Genomic DNA, 18,971 nt, shown 5'->3' with positions numbered 1-18,971 from the left:
AGAGAATCATGTCAGATGTTTACAGGTAATCTTGCCAACTGCCATTTATCACACCTCGGCTGTGATTATCTCTCTGCCAAGGTGTGATAAATGGCAGCTGGCAAGATTACCTGTAAACATCTGACATTATTCTCTGACTATATAAACTGTGTCTTTATGCATTTCTCCACTTCACCTGACAAAGGAGCAGCGCTCCGAAAGCTTGTGATTTCAAATAAAGCTGTTGGACTATAACCTGGTGTTGTGTGACTTCTTACATTTGTAAAAGCTCGACTGAGGCAACACAATAACTGCTAGCTTAAAAAAGGAGGGACGGAGCGGGGCACTGCAGCAATTTAGGGTCTGGATTCAAATCAAGCACAAACTGATGAAATGAACGTATCTCCTGAATTAATGATACATGACACATTTCTGTTGCAATGCATTTTAGTGTTATTCATAACATCATCTTGCTCATCCATGTCCTCCTAGTTCACATCCTACTCTGTATTCCTTCCTCTCTCTCACACACTTGGCTGACAGCATCTTTCATAAGATATAAACTGGATGCTTATAAATATGGGCCGAGGCTTTCTGCCTCCTTCTGAGAATGTCTCGCCGGATCTGGATGGGTGATGCGGGGTCCACCATATTTCCTGGATTGCTCGCACTCCAGGAATGCTGGATGCCGGGGCAGCCTGTTGGACCCAGGTGCCCAGCGTTCGGAGATCAGTCGCGGAATTCTGGGGCAGGGAATGAAGAGAGCCGCTTGTGATCACTTTCAAAGCAGGGCTGTGCACAGGCCCCATATTTGACTGAAATTGTTTGAGCCGGTAAAACTGCCTTCTATTAAGGCAGCTCACCAGCCACCTGTCTCTTCCAGTGCAGCAGGCCAAGGCCCCCCCCCCGCCCCAAGACCTGTGGCTGCAACGCTCCAACCCCATAATGACATGATGTCTGCTCCTGACACAGGCTGGCAAGCCCCACCTCCCTTATGTAAGTGACTCCGGGGTTGGAAATATGGCCAGGGTCAGCGGGGCATCTTCGGGGCGGGGGGGAAGTCACACCCTGCCAGAGACGTGCCACAGTTGGGGGAGGGGAAGGAGTGATCAGGCTAGGCCATGGCCTCTCTGGTGATTGTAAGGGTCTCAAGTGAAATGAGTTTTGAAATGAGTCTCAACCCAGTTCCTAGTGCTCCCAGACCTAAAATGTGTCTCATTCATGGCTAGTAGAAAATAGATTGACGATCTCCTTCAATAAGGCTAGAAGGAAGGGACCTGGGGGTATATGTGCACAAATCGTTGAAGGTGACAGGGCAGGTTGAGAAAGTGGTTAAAAAAGCTTACGGGATCCTGGGCTTCATAAATAGAGGCTGAGAGTACAAAAGCAAGAAAGTTATGATGATGAATCTTTATAAAACACTGGTTTGGCCTCAACTGGAGTATTGTATCCAATTCTGGGCACCGCACTTTAGGAAGGATGTGAAGGCCTTAGAGAGGTTGCAGAAAAGATTTACGAGAATGGTTCCAGGGATGAGGGACTTCAGTTATGTGGATAGACTGGAGAAGCTGGGGTTGTTCTCCTTCGAGCAGAGAAGGTTGAGAGGAGATTTGATAGAGGTGTTCAAAATCATGAGGGGTCTGGACAGAGTAGATGGAGAGAAACTGTTCTCATTGGCGGAAGGGTCGAGAACCATAGGACACAGATTTAAGGTGATTGGCAGAAGAACCAAAGGCGACATGAGGAAACACTTTTTTTACGCAGCGAGTGGTTAGGATCTGGAATGCACTGCCTGAAAGGGTGGAGGAGGCAGACTCAGTCGTGGCTTTCAAAAGGGAATTGGATAAGTACCTGAAGGGAAAGATTTTGCAGGGCTACAGGGAATGGGTGGGGGAGTGGGGCTAGCTGAAGTGCTCTTGCAGAGAGCCGGCACGGGCTCGACGGGCCGAATGGTGTCCTTCTGTGCTGTAACCATTCTATGATTCTGTTCTATGGTTCTATGTGATCCCTGATGGTGTGGCAATAATGTGGTGAGCGTGATGCGTTAACAATCAACCTGCTACATCTATTGTTCCCAAGTTAATTGCATGATTTCTGAAACATGCTATTACCATTTTGCACCTTGGCTGTATTCAGACTTCGCGGTTGCAGGTATGTTTTGCTGTATCCCGTGAAGCAGGTTAAACACCTCCTCCTACACACTCTGGGAGTGTCAAAGGGCCAGCAAATGAAACTTAGGCTGATGCCTCCCCTAGTTTACAGTAGACACATTGGCTTGTGTGGTACAGGAAAATCCCGTAAGAGGATCCTGCCGCTCGACAGCACAATTGCCTGTTTTGGGCGATGGGCACCTTTTAATATGGAAAGTGATGTCCTGTGATGTAAACAGGACCATTTTAGGTAGAAAGTACTGTGCAGTGCAGGCTTCTCTGGTCTCCGTACACCAACTTTGGCCAAAATTTCTGCCAGGATGCTTCAGCCCTCACATCTTGGCACAGCTTAAATTGGGAACTGAGTGGAGTGATGCTCAAAATTGTAAAAAAAAAACTGTCATTCTGGATTCATTGCCAGGAGCAGTGTAGTATTGGCTTAGTGATGATTCTTCCGATCATTCGCCTTTTTTTTAGTCCAACTCAAATAGACATTGCAGTGACAGATTTACACAGTTTCACCCCCTCGTCAGGTTCAGTAACTGCTCCCAGCACCGCTCTCCTAATCTCACCAGCCCTCACTGTCTAAATAAAAACATTTTTTTTTAGAAAAATGCAATAGATTTTTAAAGAGATGTTAAATTGAGATCCTCGTAACTTTTTTTTTAATGTACGGAATTTTCTTGGAGAGCATGTGGGATATTTACTTTAGTATTTTGATCTTTCACCTATTGCTGGGAACTGGCAAACTGTCCGTGGTGAGATGTGTGTGGGCGGGAAGCCCAGCCTATCTGGAATGGCAGCCAAGATTTAGCTTTCTTACTAATGAATGGACTGAAAGAAAGTAATAGAAAGGGATTTTTTTCCTTTAAGTCAAGTATGGAAAAGGAAGCATGAATAAAAGAAAATCAACAAAATGGTACAAATTTAGCAGAAAATTAAGGAATGAAAAGTAGAGGGCAGTGCATTATATGAACCACCCAAAGAGTTATGCCACAGTGTAAAGCACTACCGAAGTCAAAAGTAATTGTTTCTCACATACGAGGTTCTTGGGATCCTTCGAATTGTTAACATTTGTCGGTGACCGCCACTGAAACCACAGTTAACCTAAAGCAAATGAAATGCAGGATAGACTGTGAGGTCACCTAAGATAAGCCTTTCTAAAGAAAAAAAGGCCCATTCTTTGCTGTGCCTCAGCGCCGGGCCAGAGTGAGTTGGATTCTGTAGACAGGGGGACAGCCACCCGCACTCAACAATTAAAAGATGCAAAGCGGAGGGGTGGCACTTTGGGGAACCAGCCTCGGTGGATGAATTGGTGGGGCCTGGGCTTCTAGCCACAAGCCCCTGCACTGAGGGATTCCTGATCTTAGTCACATCACTGTGGGGAATACTGAGCAGAGGGCCAGGCAGTTACTTTGCTAGGGGAGGGGGGAGCGAATGATCAGAAGAATCATCCTTGGGCCAATACTACGCAGCTCCTGGCAATAAGCTCAGAAGGACATTTCTCCCAGTTTGGAGCATCACTCCACTCAGTTCCCTTTTTGAGCCATGCCGGGAGGTGTCCTGAGAGAAATGTTTGGCCAAAATTGGTGTATGGAGACCAGAGAGCAGGGGTCAGAATTGCTTAAAAAAGCAAGGATTTTTTCCTCGTTTGCCTATTGTTTTCCCCACCTTGATCAGGAGGGGGTGTGAGAAAGACTCTTCTTAGTTAATTGTTCCTCTCAGTCACTGATGTGAGATAGCAAGGCATGAGACTGATGAAAATCAACCGGTGGGACAACCCTGAGTGTGCATGTCAATGAGGAGAGGGATTCAGACACAAATCTCTCAGTCAATTGACCTTACAATGAAATGTTGTTATCCGATTATTAGACTCTACATATGTAATATGTGGCCCAACTCTTCTGTAATGCTCCCTGCAATTGGCCACTCAGAGTTTCCAGTGACACTCCCCTCTGAGTTTCCCTTCTCCCTATGCTGAGAGATGCCACAGCGTCTCTCCCAACTTGTTGCATCATAACTGGGGAACTGAAGCTTGAACCATGGCCCACTTTGTGGCTCTGAGAGTTACTGCAATGGCACAGCCATATACGAAGCTTGCGTTCCCCCAGAATCATCACAACTTTATCCAGAATTCAGCTAGTGGTTCATCTCAGGATATACCTTCACTGACAATTCTTCTCATTGGCGGATGTCCGCGCACAAGTAAACATACAAGGGTGGCAACAAAATTATAAATCGCTTCAGTTGAAACTCTGATCAAAATGATGAGATTAGGATATCTCTCTTATCAATGAAGCAATGTTCTTTCTTTTAGGGAAATTCTATATCCTGCAAATGCCAGAGGGATGAGCCGAGAGGTGCCTGGAATTTTTGCTGATGTTGCCCCTCAGCATGAAGCGCTTCCTTCACATGATAGAAGTCAAATATCCTATGATTGTCCACTGCCCTATTATGCACGAGGTATTCCCGCCAGCGGCATTGAAGGACACGGTACTCTGAGAACAATTAACCTGCCAGACGCATTACGTAAGTGCCTCGTGTTCCGCATTCTACCCTCGTCGACGGGAGGCACTTGTTTGGGTTCCTTGACAGAACCGAATAGCGGGCTGGAGGAGAACCGCCTAAAGCCAGAGCTTGTTTCCCGTTTGTACTCCCTCTCAATTTGTTCCAGTGTGAAAACCTAACCAAACCTTTCAATGGACAGATCAGCAGTACTTGGCCATATCGTCACGAGACCCAAGCATTAAAATGGCTCTTGGTGAGGACAGTGGGCAGGCAGCACGATCGCAACTCTTGCTGCCCGCCCGATGCCCAGTTAAAATTGGCCCCATTATCTGATCACTTATCACTGCTTGTGGAGTCTTGCTATGTACAAATTGGTAGCTGCATTTGCCTCCATAACAGTGACTGCACTTCCAAGGTATTCCATTGGTTGTAAAGCAGTTTTAGACGTCCTGAAGACATGAAAGGTGCTGTACAAATGCAAGTTATTTTGTCAAATGTTGTCACTGGCTTGCTCAGGAGATCTCTCTCAAATTGTACTGAAAATCACATCTGTCTAGTTTTGAATGACTTTGCAAGAACCGCGGTGAAAGCAGAATGGGTTGAGTAGTTTATCTGAATCTATTCTTCCTTTGATAGGAAAAGTATTCGTTACTTACTCTGTGGACACAGCCAACGAAATTCGTATCTTTGTGAACTTCCTGCGTATTAATGGCTTTGAGACAGCAGTAAGTAAGGTTCTCGGTCCCAACACGCTCTCGGTATTCCTTCGACAGAACTAGTGTAGGAGACAACTAGGACCCGCAGCGTTGGTTCTTTTATCTAAAGAGTGTCGCAATAATATAATGTTGGGTGAATTTTCCCAGAGAGAGATATTAAACTGTTTTGAATCCAAGCGAGTGTTTTTTTTAATTTAGAAGTAGCTGAGGTGACACAAAGATAATAATAACCTCAATTGCATGGAGATTTTGAAACAAAGCAGCAACAAATAGAAAAAAAATACCTGATATCCATATTTCTAATGTGAATGGAGATCTTTTATGGATTCAAAGCCATGTCCTATCACTGCATGGTACAAGCTACTGGTGCACCAACCCTGCTCTATCACAGGGCCACCTGAAGCTGTTTCAATTCTCAGCTTCCAATTCATAATTTGATGGCACCATTGCCACCCTCTGATAGAAAGCTTCTCCTGTTAGTGGACCACGTACATAATGGCAACCCGTGATTATCAGGTTGTGTAAATGTCACATTGGATCATTAACCTGAGTTCCTATTCTACAGATTGACATTTTTGAAGACTCAGTTCGTGGTATAGACATCATCAAGTGGATGGAAGGCTACCTGACTAATGTAAGTACAGAAATGCATTGGCACACTGTCGGAATACTCAACTTTACAAGGTGTCAGCTGTGGCTCAGTGGTAGCACTCTCGCCTTCTGAGACAGCAGGTTGTGGGTTCATAGTCCCACTCCAGGACTTGAGGTTGGCAATCGCGGCAGGGCAGAGAGAGAGGCCACAATCGGCAGAGGGGCGGCTGAAGGTTTCCTTGAGGGGCCGGGGGGACTATTCCTGCTCCTGCTGGCCCACAAGGGGTGCTGTAAAAGGCACTTACCTTGTGGAGCTGGCAGCTCCTGCCTCCCCTTCACTGCCAGGTTTCCTGACCCCTGGGAAACCCGGCCGGCCACTGTAACGTTTAAATCGGGCTCCCAATTGCACTGCGGGAGCCTGATTTAAATTTGTTAATGAAGTGTTCCGCCTCTCCATGATGGGACACTCGGACATCTCAAAACACGACAACGGGCGCGTACACGGTGGGTTGGGAACGTGTTTTTCATTTTTAACCCTCTCCTGCCATCATGGGAGGAGGGTTAATATCGAGGTCATAGTATCTTTTATGCCCACCTGAGAGGGCAGATGGGGCCTCAGTTTAACGTCTCATCGGTATGGCAGCACCTCCCTCAGTACTGTACTGAAGTGTCAGCCTGAATTACGTGCTCAAGTCTCTAGAGTGGGCCTTGACCCCGTAACCTTAAGACTCAGAGGCAAGAGTGCTACCACTGAACCAAGGCTGACACCTAAGCAATATTCGTATTTTACTGAGAGCATGGTATGTGTTTTAAACAAAATGATTAACAATAAAAAGTCGTAATAATGTCCATCAGCCTTGTGAATTGTTCCCTCTGAACCTCTCAATGAAATTGCAGCTTTAGTCTCACTGTTGACAATCCATAATTGTATATTTGTTCAAAATAAAGATATGAAAATCCTTGTAGGGAGCAGGAGCTTTTAGATATGTCCAAATTGTGACAGCTCATGAAAACTCCATTCTTCTTGCAATGGCTTCTCTTCCCGCTCCCACATCGTTGCCTCTGGTGTTCCCCAAGGATCTATCCTTGGCCCCCTCCTATTTCTCATCTACATGCTGCCCCTCAACGACATCATCCTAAAACACAGCATCACTTTCCACGTGTACGCTGATGACACCCAGCTCTACCTCACCACCACTTCTCTCGACCCCTCCACTGTCTCTAAACTGTCAGACTGCTTGTCCGCCATCTACTACTGGATGAGCAGAAAATTCCTCCAACTAAATATCGGGAAGACCAAAGCCATTGTTTTCGGTCCCCGGCACAAACTCCGTTCCCTAGCCATCGACTCCATCCCGCTCCCTAACATCTGTCTGAAGCTGAACCACACTGTTCACAACCTTGGTGTCATATTTGATCCCGAAATGAGCTTCCGACCACATATCCGTGCATAACTAATGCCGCCTATTTCCACCTCCATAACATCGCCCGTCTCTGCCCCTGCCTCAGCTCATCCGCTGCTGAAACCCTCATCCATGCCTTTGTTACCTCTAGACTTGACTATTCCAATGCACTCCTGGCTGGCCTCCCACATTCTACCCTACATAAATTTGAGGTCATCCAAAACTCGGCTGCCCATGTCCTAACTCGCACCAAGTCCCGTTCGCCCATCACTCCTATGCTCGCTGACCTACATTGGCTCGCAGTTAAGCAATGCCTCAATTTTAAAACACTCATCCTTGTTTTCAAATCCCTCCATGGCCTCACCCCTCCCTTACTCTGTAATCTCCTCCAGCCCCACAACCCCCCGAGATATCTGCGCTCCTCTAATTCTGCCCTCTTGAGCATCCCTGATTATAATCGCTGAAGCATTGGTGGCCGTGCCTTCAGCTGCCGAGGCCCTAAGCTCTGGAATTCCCTCCCTAAACCTCTCCGCCTCTCTACCTCTCTTTCCTCCTTTAAGACGCTCCTTAAAACCTACTTCTTTGACCATGCTTTTGGTCACCTGCCCTAATTTCTCCTTATGTGGCTCGGTGTCAAGTTTTGTTTTATAACACTCCTGTGAAGCACCTTGGGATGTTTTGCTACATTAAAGACGCTATATAAATGCAAGATGTTGTTGTTGAATAGCTGTATTAACATTTACAGCAATAGAGCTTCTGTCTTGGCCGGCTAACAGAAGCGTCATTGTTTTGCTCTTTTTCCTTAGAGGGAAGTGATGATTGTAATAGCGATTAGTCCAAAGTACAAACAGGATATCGAGGGAACTAAATCGGAGCAGCTGAAGGATGAGCACAGCTTGCACACAAAATACATCCACAGGATGGTGAGAACACGGGCCGTGAGCTCCTGGATGTACAACCTGTTCTTTCATTGATTGGTAAAAGTGTACTCAGTACTAATGGAATATTTTAGGCCAAAGACCCGAGCTCTCTGTAGTGCAGAGGCCTTCAGGTAGGATCATATGTGCTAATACACTTTACATAAAGAAAGCCCAAGATTAAAGTCATCTACATCCTCGGGCCTGAGATCCAGACTGCAGGCCTCAGACCTCAGATAGGTGGAGTAAATGACTTATTGGCAAAAGCTGGAAAGAAAAAGATTTAGAAATTCACACCTAACTCTACCATTCCCATCTTTCTTTTCAATGTTGTTCTTCCTTTTCCTGAAGGCAGAGACTCCTGCCATGATATGGTTCGACAGGGATTGTCCCTCTGGTGATTCCTGCCAGGGTATGGTTCGACAGGGACTGTCCCTCTGGTGATTCCTGACAGGGTATGGTTCGACAGGGATTGTCCCTCTGGTGACTCCTGCCAGGGTATGGTTCGACAGGGACTGTCCCTCTGGTGACTCCTGCCAGGGTATGGTTCGACAGGGATTGTCCCTCTGGTGACTCCTGCCAGGGTATGGTTCGACAGGGATTGTCCCTCTGGTGACTCCTGACAGGGTATGGTTCGACAGGGACAGTCCCTCTGGTGACCCCTGCCAGGGTATGGTTCGACAGGGATTGTCCCTCTGGTGACTCCTGCCAGGGTATGGTTCGACAGGGACTGTCCCTCTGGTGACTCCTGCCAGGGTATGGTTCGACAGGGATTGTCCCTCTGGTGATTCCTGCCAGGGTATGGTTCGACAGGGATTGTCCCTCTGGTGACTCCTGCCATGATATGGTTCGACAGGGATTGTCCCTCTGGTGACTCCTGCCATGATATGGTTCGACAGTGACTGTCCCTCTGGTGACTCCTGCCATGATATGGTTCGACAGTGACTGTCCCTCTGGTGACTCCTGCCATGATATGGTTCGACAGGGATTGTCCCTCTGGTGACTCCTGCCATGATATGGTTCGACAGGGACTGTCCCTCTGGTGACTCCTGCCATGGTATGGTCCGACAGGGACTGTCCCTCTGGTGACTCCTGCCATGATATGGTTCAAAAGGGACTGTCCCTCTGGTGACTCTTGACAGGGTATGGTTCGACAGGGACTGTCCCTCTGGTGACTCCTGCCATGATATGGTTCGACAGGGATTGTCCCTCTGGTGACTCCTGCCATGATATGGTTCGACCGGGGCTGTCCCTCTGGTGACTCTTGCCATGATATGGTTCGACAGGGACTGTCCCTCTGGTGACTCCTGCCATGGTATGGTCCGACAGGGACTGTCCCTCTGGTGACTCCTGCCATGATATGGTTCAACAGGGACTGTCCCTCTGGTGACTCCTGCCATGATATGGTTCAACAGGGACTGTCCCTCTGGTGACTCCTGCCATGATATGGTTCGACCGGGGCTGTCCCTCTGGTGACTCCTGCCATGATATGGTTCGACCGGGGCTGTCTCTCTGGTGACTCCTGCCAGGGTATGGTTCGACAGGGACTGTCCTTCTGGTGACTCCTGCCATGATATGGTTCGACAGGGACTGTCCCTCTGGTGACTCCTGACAGGGTATGGTTCGACAGGGACAGTCCCTCTGGTGACTCCTGCCAGGGTATGGTTCGACAGGGACTGTCCCTCTGGTGACCCCTGCCAGGGTATGGTTCGACAGGGATTGTCCCTCTGGTGACTCCTGCCATGATATGGTTCGACAGGGACTGTCCCTCTGGTGACTCCTGCCAGGGTATGGTTCGACAGGGATTGTCCCTCTGGTGATTCCTGCCAGGGTATGGTTCGACAGGGATTGTCCCTCTGGTGACTCCTGCCATGATATGGTTCGACAGTGACTGTCCCTCTGGTGATTCCTGCCATGATATGGTTCGACAGGGACTGTCCCTCTGGTGACTCCTGCCATGATATGGTTCGACAGGGACTGTCCCTCTGGTGACTCCTGCCAGGGTATGGTTCGACAGGGACAGTCCCTCTGGTGACTCCTGCCATGATATGGTTCGACAGGGACTGTCCCTCTGGTGACACCTGCCAGGGTATGGTTCGACAGGGACTGTCCCTCTGGTGACTCTTGCCATGATATGGTTCTATAGCTGCTGTCCTTTTGGAATCTCATGAAGATTGAAAATATTGATGTGTGAGTCTAGTCAGAAAATGTCCAGTCAGGTTAATCAGCTGTGTGGACAGCCAAGCCCGATCCTGTCCTTACTAGTGTCCAGATGTGTGAACTTTCCAACAGGGATCACTGGACAGCTACCAGGAGCAGAAACCCTGGCTAATTATTTTTACCCTTCTTAGCCTGCAGTACGGAGGCCAATTGTGCTGCATTGCTGGAAGTCCGATGTGGGAGATTGTCCCTCTGGTGACCCCTGCCAGGGTATGGTTCGACAGCTAATTCAGTACCGACCAGGAATGGAACCTGCAGCCTTCGTGGTTTGTATGATTAGGTTCCAGCCTGCCCAGTCCATTCATTTGCACAGTGATTGGAGCAGCTCCGTCTGCTTTTACTTCCCCCCCACCGCCCCTCCCCCGTTCCCAGAGTCTCTGCATGAAGGCAGAGCACACCACCATCTGATTTAAAATAACAGAAAATGCTGGAAATACTCAGCAGGCCAGGCAGCATCCGTGGAGAGAGAAACAGAGTTAACGTTTCAGGTCTGGGACCCTTCATCAGAACTGGAAAAAGCTGGAGATGTAACAGATATTAAGCAGGTGCAGAGACGGGGGTGGGGGGCGGTGGGTTTAGGAGGGGAGGAAGGAATTGAAAGAACATCCTGTACTTTTGTAAGAGGCAGGAAAGATAAAATGTTGCAAATGGGAATGGCAAAAATCAAACTGCATGAAAAATGGGGGCAGGGATTATTATCTGAAATTGTTGAACTCGATGTTTAATGTGCCCATCAGAAATTGCCATTGCTAGATTACTCCCCTTCCCCCACTGGTAACTTTTCAGAAGTTCTACCCACATCGGACTTCCAGGAATAGGTGTTCACCTCAACCCCAAAGCAATTGCGGTTTACCATTAAGGCAACATAGGCGAGGCTGGTTCATTAACCTTCTGATTGCTTCCTTTTGTATTTAATTACCTGCGCACAGTCATCATTATGCACAGTGCTGCACTGACTCTGAATGAAAAGTTAAACAAGAACTTTCTTTGTTTAAAGCCTCACATGGTTTTGTTATTCTGTATATTTATTTGTTCTTGTGCACATTTCTTCTGTGTTGCAGCTTAACACACTTTTTCACACAGCTAGTAAAAAAAGTGCAAGTATCACTTTGATCCAGTGGTAGCACGCTCGCTTCTGAATCTTATGTTCAATCCCCATTCCAGGAATTGGCCACATAGCATAGCCTGAAACTTCAGTGCTGTATTTTGGATGAAACATTAAGCCAAGGCTCCAATATTGGAAGAAGGGTTCTCCTGGTGTGATAGAAGAGATTTTTTTTTAATTCATTTATGGGATGTGGGCGTCACAGGCAAGGCCAGCATTTATTGCCCATCCCTAATTGCCTTTGAGAAGGTGGTGGTGAGCCACCTTCTTGAACCGCTGCAGTCCACGTGGTGAAGGTACTCCCACAGTGCTGTTAGGTAGAGAGTTCCAGGATTTTCACCCAGCAACGATGAAGGATCGGCGATATATTTCTAAGTCAGGATGGTGTGTGATTGGAGGGGAACTTGGGGGTGGTGGTGTTCCCATGCGCCTGCTGCCCTTGTCCTTCTAGGTGGAAGAGGTCGCGGATTTGGGAGGTGCTGCCGAAGAAGCCTTGGCGAGTTGCTGCAGTGCATCTTGTACATGGTACACACTGCAGCCACGGTACGCCAGTGGTGGAGTGAGTAAATGTTTAAGGTGGTGGATGGGGTGCCAATTATGCAGGCTGCTTTGTCCTGGATGGTGTCGAGCTTCTTGAGTGTTGTTGGAGCTGCACTCATCCAGGCAAGTGGAGAGTATTCCATCACGCTCCTTACTTGTGCCTTGTAGATGGTGGAAAGGCTTTGGGGAGTCAGGAGGTGAGACACTCGCCGCAGAATACCCAGCCTCTGACCTGCTCTTGTTGCCACATTATTTATGTGGCTGGTCCAGTTAAGTTTCTGGCTAATGGTGACCCCCAGGATGTTGATGGTGGGGGATTCGGCGATGGTACTGCTGTTGAATGTCAAGGGGTGGTGGTTAGACTCTCGCTTGTTGGAGATAGTCATTGCCTGGCACTTTTGTGGCGCGAATGTTACCTGCCACTTATCAGCCCAAGTCTGAACGTCGTCCAGGTCTTGTTGCATGCGGGCATGGACTGCTTCATTATCTGAGGAGTTGTGAATGGCACTGAACTCTGTGCAGTCATCAGCGAACATTCCCATTTGTGACATTATGTTAGAGGGAAGGTCATTGATAAAGCAGCTGAAGATGGTTGGGCCTAGGACACTGCCCTGAGCGATGTCCTGGGGCTGAGATGATTGACCTTCAACCACTACAACCATCTTCCTTTGTGCTAGGTATGACTCCACCCGATTCCCATTGACTTCAGTTTTACTAGGGTTCCTTGATGCCACACTCGGTCAAATGCTGCCTTGATGTCAAGGGCAGTCACTCTCACCTCACCTCTGGAATTGAGCTCCATGTCTATGTTTGGACCAAGGCTGTAATGAGGTCGGGAGCCGAGTGGTCTTGGCGGAACCCAAACTGGGCATCAGTGAGCAGGTTATTGGTGAGTAAGTGCCATTTGATAGCACTGCCAATGACACCTTCCATCACTTTGCTGATGATTGAGAGTAGATTGATGGGTGGTAATTGGCCAGATTGGATTTGTCCTGCTTTTTGTGGGCAGGACATACCTGGGCAGTTTTCCACATCGTCAGATAGATGCCAGTGTTATAGCTGTACTGGAGCAGCTTGGCTAGAGGTGCGGCTAGTTCTGGAGCACAAGTCTTCAGCACGATAGCCGGGATGTTGTAGGGGCCCATAGTCTTTGCTGTAGCCAGTGCGCTCCAGATCAATCCCCATGATGCCATCTAACTCATTGATGATGAAGACATTGAATAGGATGGACAACCTTGCTTCAGTCATCTTTTGAGAGAGATAGGTTGATGCTGATTTTTAAGTTGGAAAACCCATCCTGGACAATATCCAACATTTGACTAAGTACTCCAATAACTTCCAGCTTCTCCATGAGGACTGTATGAGACACTGGGCTGAAACCCTTAAGGAAATAAATGAATGTATTGAAAAGTAGGTTTCCCCTGAGCCTTTTGACACTCTGCAATCTCGAATTAAATCACAACCTGCATTATACAACCCTAATGAGAACAGAATCCAGCCAGTCGCTTTCTGATTATTCTGGGGATTTCTAGAGCATCTCGTAGACATGCTTAAAATAGCAAGAAAAACCACCTTGAACCACTGATATCAGTGAGATTCCTTTGCACCTTTTGGGTTCATTAAGATCTGCCTCCTTGTGGCTAGAAATAATAACTGTGCTCTGGAATATCGACGGTATCTGTGTCTCAAACAGAATCTTGTTCATCATCCTCATAGAGCAGCTCCCAGATGATGCACTGGTCCAAGATCATTGCAGTTCCCTGCTTCTCGCCTAGAGGCTTTGACTATGAATACATCCCTACCTGCTGTCTGACCATTAATAAGCAACACAGTATCAGCCCTCTCTTCACCCCCCCCTCCCCCCACCAAACTGCTTCATTATCTGCGCAGAAAACTTCACTCATTTTTCCAACCTCAATGCAGATAGGTCCTTGCTCTGGCTTGTTGGCTTAGACACCAACTCAGGATAGCATTTTCTCCAGACCCCAAGAATATCCTTATGGGTTTTGATTATAATTGACAAGTGACAACCTACTTTAACCTATGGAAGAACAATTTAAACTCATTTTGGTTTAATCGTGCACGCCTGCAGATGAATATAACCCACTGGGCACATTTGCTCTACATCATAATCTACCTCCGCAGCAGGCTTCCAGTAGCACTTTAAAGGCCCTCTGCATTTGCCGAACAGCCCTGCTTCCCTTTGCAGGATGCTACTTAGTTGATGCACAGCTAGCAGAATCTAGCTTTAGTTTGTTTATGACTTCAACAGCAAAGGCAAGGAAACCATTGGTCACACCATCTAACATTGAGTCTGCCCTATCAGCAGTCACACAGATCCAGATCCAATCTTTGTGGTCAACAGTATCCTTCTTGTGGTTGAACCTCTTGGTCGATACCATCAATCACTCTGAATTGGCAGTTATTCTTTGTCATGAGTACACCCTTTTACAGAAGACTGCTAAAAGCTACCCTCATAAAACAGGTAAACAGCCAGTGATGTGATGTTGCCCAATGCCCATGACCCTCGAGTTCATTTTAACTGTTTTTTCACCTGATCTTGCACTACTGTTATTCTTCTATTTGAGGGGGAAAATGGCCACACGCATTGCTAGTTGTGAGCGTAGTTGTCCAAGATACTTTACTAGGCTTGTAAACAGAATTGTGTAAATAGAATTAAGAGGCTGGCCATCCTCATACAAGGGGTCTGTAAATGATGGCTGACTTGTGCTGCGGGGTAGATGTAGATGGAACTGTTAGTGCAGTGACCAGATGTGGTGCCCGGAGAAGGACTCCTGTATGAGATGGCACGAATGTGTCTTACAGGTGGCAATGGGTTGTCCTCTGCATCTTCTCAGGCTGCTGCTCATCTTGCTGATTTCCTTGCTCCTGATAGGGGTCTTTGTCCTCTGTGGCCTCTGTGAGGGCCTGTCTCTGTAAGATGAAGTTATGCAGCATGCAGCATGTCACAATGATCCTTGAGACCTGAGCCGAGACCTCTGCGCTTCTCCAATTCTGGCCTCTTGCGCATCCCCAATTTTAATCGCTCCACCATTGGCAGCCGTGCCGTCAGCTGCCTAGGCCCTAAGCTCTGGAAATCCCACCCTAAACCTCTTCGCCTCTCAAACTCTCTCCTCCTTTAAGACACTCCTTAACATAGAATCATAGAAACATAGAAGATAGGAGCAGGAGTAGGCCATTCGGCCCCTCAAGCCCGCTCCGCCATTTGCTAGTGCTCTGGGGGAGGGTTTAAACTAAAATGGCAGGGGGTTGGGAACCTGAGCAGGGAGACAGAGGAAAGGGAAACAAGAATAGAAGCAAGACAGGAAGGAGAAAAGCAAAGGTGGCCGTCAGAGAAATCAAGGGTTTAAATCAAACATGGCCACAGTAAATAATAATTCTAAGAGTGTTAAAAAAAAACAAGCCTGAAGGCTTTGTGTCTTGATGCGAGGAGCATTCGTAATAAGGTGGATGAATTAACTGCGCAAATAGAGGTAAACGGATATGATATGATTGGGATTATGGAAACATGGCTCCAGGGTGACCAAGGCTGGGAACTCAACATCCAGGGGTATTCAATATTCAGGAAAGACGGGCAAAAAGGAAAAGGAGGTGGGGTAGCATTGCTGGTTAAAGAGGGGATTAACACAATTGTAAGGAAGGATATTAGCTCTGATGATGTGGAATCTGTATGGGTAGAGCTGAGAAATACCAAGGGGCAGAAAACATTAGTGGGAGTGGTATACAGACCCCCCAAACAGTAATGCGGAGGTTGGGGATGGCATTAAACGGGAAATTAGAGACGCGTGCAATAAGGGCACAGCAGTTATCATGGGTGACTTTAATCTACATATAGATTGGGCTAACCAAATTAGTAACAATACTGTGGAGGAGGAATTCCTGGAGTGTATACGGAATGGTTTCCTGGACCAATATGTCAGGGAACCAACTAGAGACCAGGCCATCTTAGAGTGGGTATTATGTAATGAGAAAGGATTAATTAGCAATCTTGTTGTGCGAGGCCCCTTTGGGCAGAGCGATCATAATATGATAGAATTCTTCATTAAGATGGAGAGTGAAGTAGTTGACTCAGAGACTAGGGTCCTGAATTTAAATAAAGGAAACTACGATGGTATGAGGCGCGAGTTGGGTAGGATTGATTGGGGAATGTCACTCAAAGGGTTGACGGTGGATAGGCAACGGCAAACATTCAAAGATCGCATGGATGAACTACAGCATTTGTTCATCCCTGTTTGGCATAAAAATAAAACAAAAAAGGTGACTCAATCGTGGCTAACAAGGGAAATTAGGGATAGCATAAGATCCAAGGAGAGGACATATAAATAGGCCAGAAAAAGCAGTAAACCTGAGGATTGGGAGAGTTTAGGATTCAGCAAAGGAGGACAAAGGGATTAATTAAGAGGGGGAAAATAGAGTACAAGAGTAAGCTTGCAGGGAACATAAAAACTGATTGTAAAAGCTTTTATAGATATGTGAAGAGAAAAAGATTGGTGAAGTCAAGCGTAGGTCCCTTGCAGTCAGAATCAGGGGAATTTATAATGGGGAACAAAGAAATGGCAGACCAATTAAATACATATTTTGGTTCTGTCTTCACAAAGGAGGACACAAATAACCTCCCAGAGATGCCGGGGAACATAGGGTCTGATGAAAGGGTGGAACTGAATGAAATCAGTATTTGTAGGGAAATGGTGTTAGGGAAACTGACGGGATTGAAGGCGGATAAATCCCCAGGGCCTGATAATCTACATCCTAGGGTACTTAAGGAAGTGGCCCTAGAAATAGTAGATGCATTGCTGGTCATCTTCCAAAATTCGATAGACTCTGGAACAGTACCCATGGATTGGAGGGTAGCTAATGTTACCCCACTGTTCAAAAAAGGTGGTAGAGAGAAAACGGGGAATTATAGACTGGTAAACCTGACATCGGTAGTGGGGAAAATGCTAGAGTCCATTATAAAAGATATAATAGCAGAGCACTTGGAAAACAGTGACAGGATCGGACAAAGTCAACATGGATTTACAAAAGGTAAATCGTGCTTGACTAATCTACTTGAATTTTTTGAGGATGTAACTGGTAGAATAGATAAGGGAGAACCAGTGGATGTGGTGTATTTGGACTTTCAGAAGGCTTTCGATAAGGTCCCGCATAAGAGATTAGCGTGTAAAGTTAAGGCACATGGGATTGGGGGCAAGGTACTGACTTGGATAGAAAACTGGTTGGCAGACAGGAAGCAAAGAGTTGGAATAAACGAGTGGCAGGCAGTGACTAGTGGGGTACCGCAGGGATCGGTCCTAGGACCCCAGCTATTCACAATATATATTAATGATCTAGACGAGGGAACTAGATGTAATATCTCCAAGTTTGCAGACGACACAAAGCTGGGTGGGCATGTGTGCTGTGAGGAGGATGCCAAGAAACTCCAGTATGGTTTGGACAAGTTGGGTGATTGGGCAGATGCATTATAATGTGGATAAATGCGAGGTTATCCACTTTGGAGGCAAAAACAGGAAGGCAGATTATTATCTGAACGGCAATAGATTGGGAAAAGGGGAATTGCAACGATACCTGAGTGTCCTTGTGCACCAGTCGCTGAAGGTAAGCATGTAGGTGCAGCAGGCGGTTAAGAAGGCAAATGGTATGTTGGCCTTCGTAGCGAGAGGGTTTGAGTACAGGAACAAGGATGTCTTGCTGCAGTTGTACAGGGCCTTGGTGAGACCATACCTTGAGTATTGTGTGCAGTTTTGGTCGCCTTATCTGAGGAAGGATGTTCTTGCCATGGAGGGAGTGCAGCGAAGATTCACCAGGCTGTTACCTGGGATGGCAGGAATGACGTATGAGGAGAGATTGGGTTGATTGGGCTTATACTCGCTGGAGTTTAGAAGAATGAGAGGGGATCTCATTGAAACTTATAAAATTCTAACAGGACTGGACAGACTAGATGCAGGAAGGATGTTCCCGATGGCGGGGGAGTCCAGAACCAGGGGTCACAGTCTAAAGATAAGGGGTAAGCCATTTAGGACAGAGATGAGGAGGAATTTCTTCACCCAGAGAGTGGTGAACCTGTGGAATTCTCTACCACAGAAGGCAGTTGAGGCCAAGTCATTAAATATATTCAAGAAGGAGTTAGATATATTTCTTAAGCTAAAGGGATCAAGGGATATGGGGAGAAGGCAGGGACAGGGTACTGAATTTGGATGATCAGCCATGACCTCATTGAATGGCGGAGTAGGCTCGAGGGGCCAAATGGCCTACTCCTGCTCCTATCTTCTATGTTTCTATGTTTAATGAGATCATGGCTGATCATCCAAATTCAGTATCCTGTCCCTGCCTTCTCCCCATATCCCTTGATCCCTTTAGCTTAAGAAATATATCCAACTCCTTCTTGAATATATTTAATGAATTGGCCTCAGCTGCCCTGTGTGGCAGAGAATTCCACAGGTTCACCACTCTCTGGGTAAAGAAATTCCTCCTCATCTCTGTCCTAAATGGCTTACCCCTTATCCTTAGACTGTGACCCCTGGTTCTGGACTCCCCCGCAATCGGGAACATCCTTCCTGCTTCTAGTCTGTCTACTCCTGTTAGAATTTTATAAGTTTCAATAAGATCCCCTCTCATTCTTCTAAACTCTAGCGAATATAAGCCTAATCGACCCAATCTCTCCTCATATGTCACTCCTGCCATCCCAGGTAAAAGCCTGGTGAATCTTCGCTGCACTCCCTCCATGGCAAGAACATCCTTCCTCAGATAAGGCGACCAAAACTGCACACAATACTCAAGGTGTGGTCTCACCAAGTCCCTGTACAACTGCAGCAAGACATCCT

The 18,971-nt window shown here is 47.0% G+C and overlaps 1 protein-coding gene across 2 annotated transcripts in view; it reads left to right on the top strand.

Annotated features, from left to right (window-relative positions):
* The window catches only part of traf3ip2a (TRAF3 interacting protein 2a), a 92,893-nt gene that overhangs the window by 65,149 nt on the left and 8,773 nt on the right, over positions 1-18,971 (top strand). Inside the window, exons 4-7 of one of the 2 annotated variants that reach the window (XM_085997825.1) lie at positions 4,447-4,658; positions 5,274-5,362; positions 5,919-5,987; positions 8,154-8,270. In XM_085997825.1, coding sequence (XP_085853951.1) covers positions 4,447-4,658; positions 5,274-5,362; positions 5,919-5,987; positions 8,154-8,270 — 487 coding nt within the window. Of the gene's footprint in view, positions 1-4,446; positions 4,659-5,273; positions 5,363-5,918; positions 5,988-8,153; positions 8,325-18,971 lie in introns of both variants that reach the window. The other variant, XM_085997826.1, reaches the window with a different exon arrangement.

Source organism: Somniosus microcephalus, chromosome 9, assembly GCF_052327205.1.
Source record: "Somniosus microcephalus isolate GS21.2 chromosome 9, FLI_Smic_1.0, whole genome shotgun sequence".
NCBI classification, from domain to species: domain Eukaryota; kingdom Metazoa; phylum Chordata; class Chondrichthyes; order Squaliformes; family Somniosidae; genus Somniosus; species Somniosus microcephalus.
The sequence above is the reverse complement of the archived record's forward strand: the minus strand, read 5'-3'. Positions and strand labels throughout refer to the sequence as shown.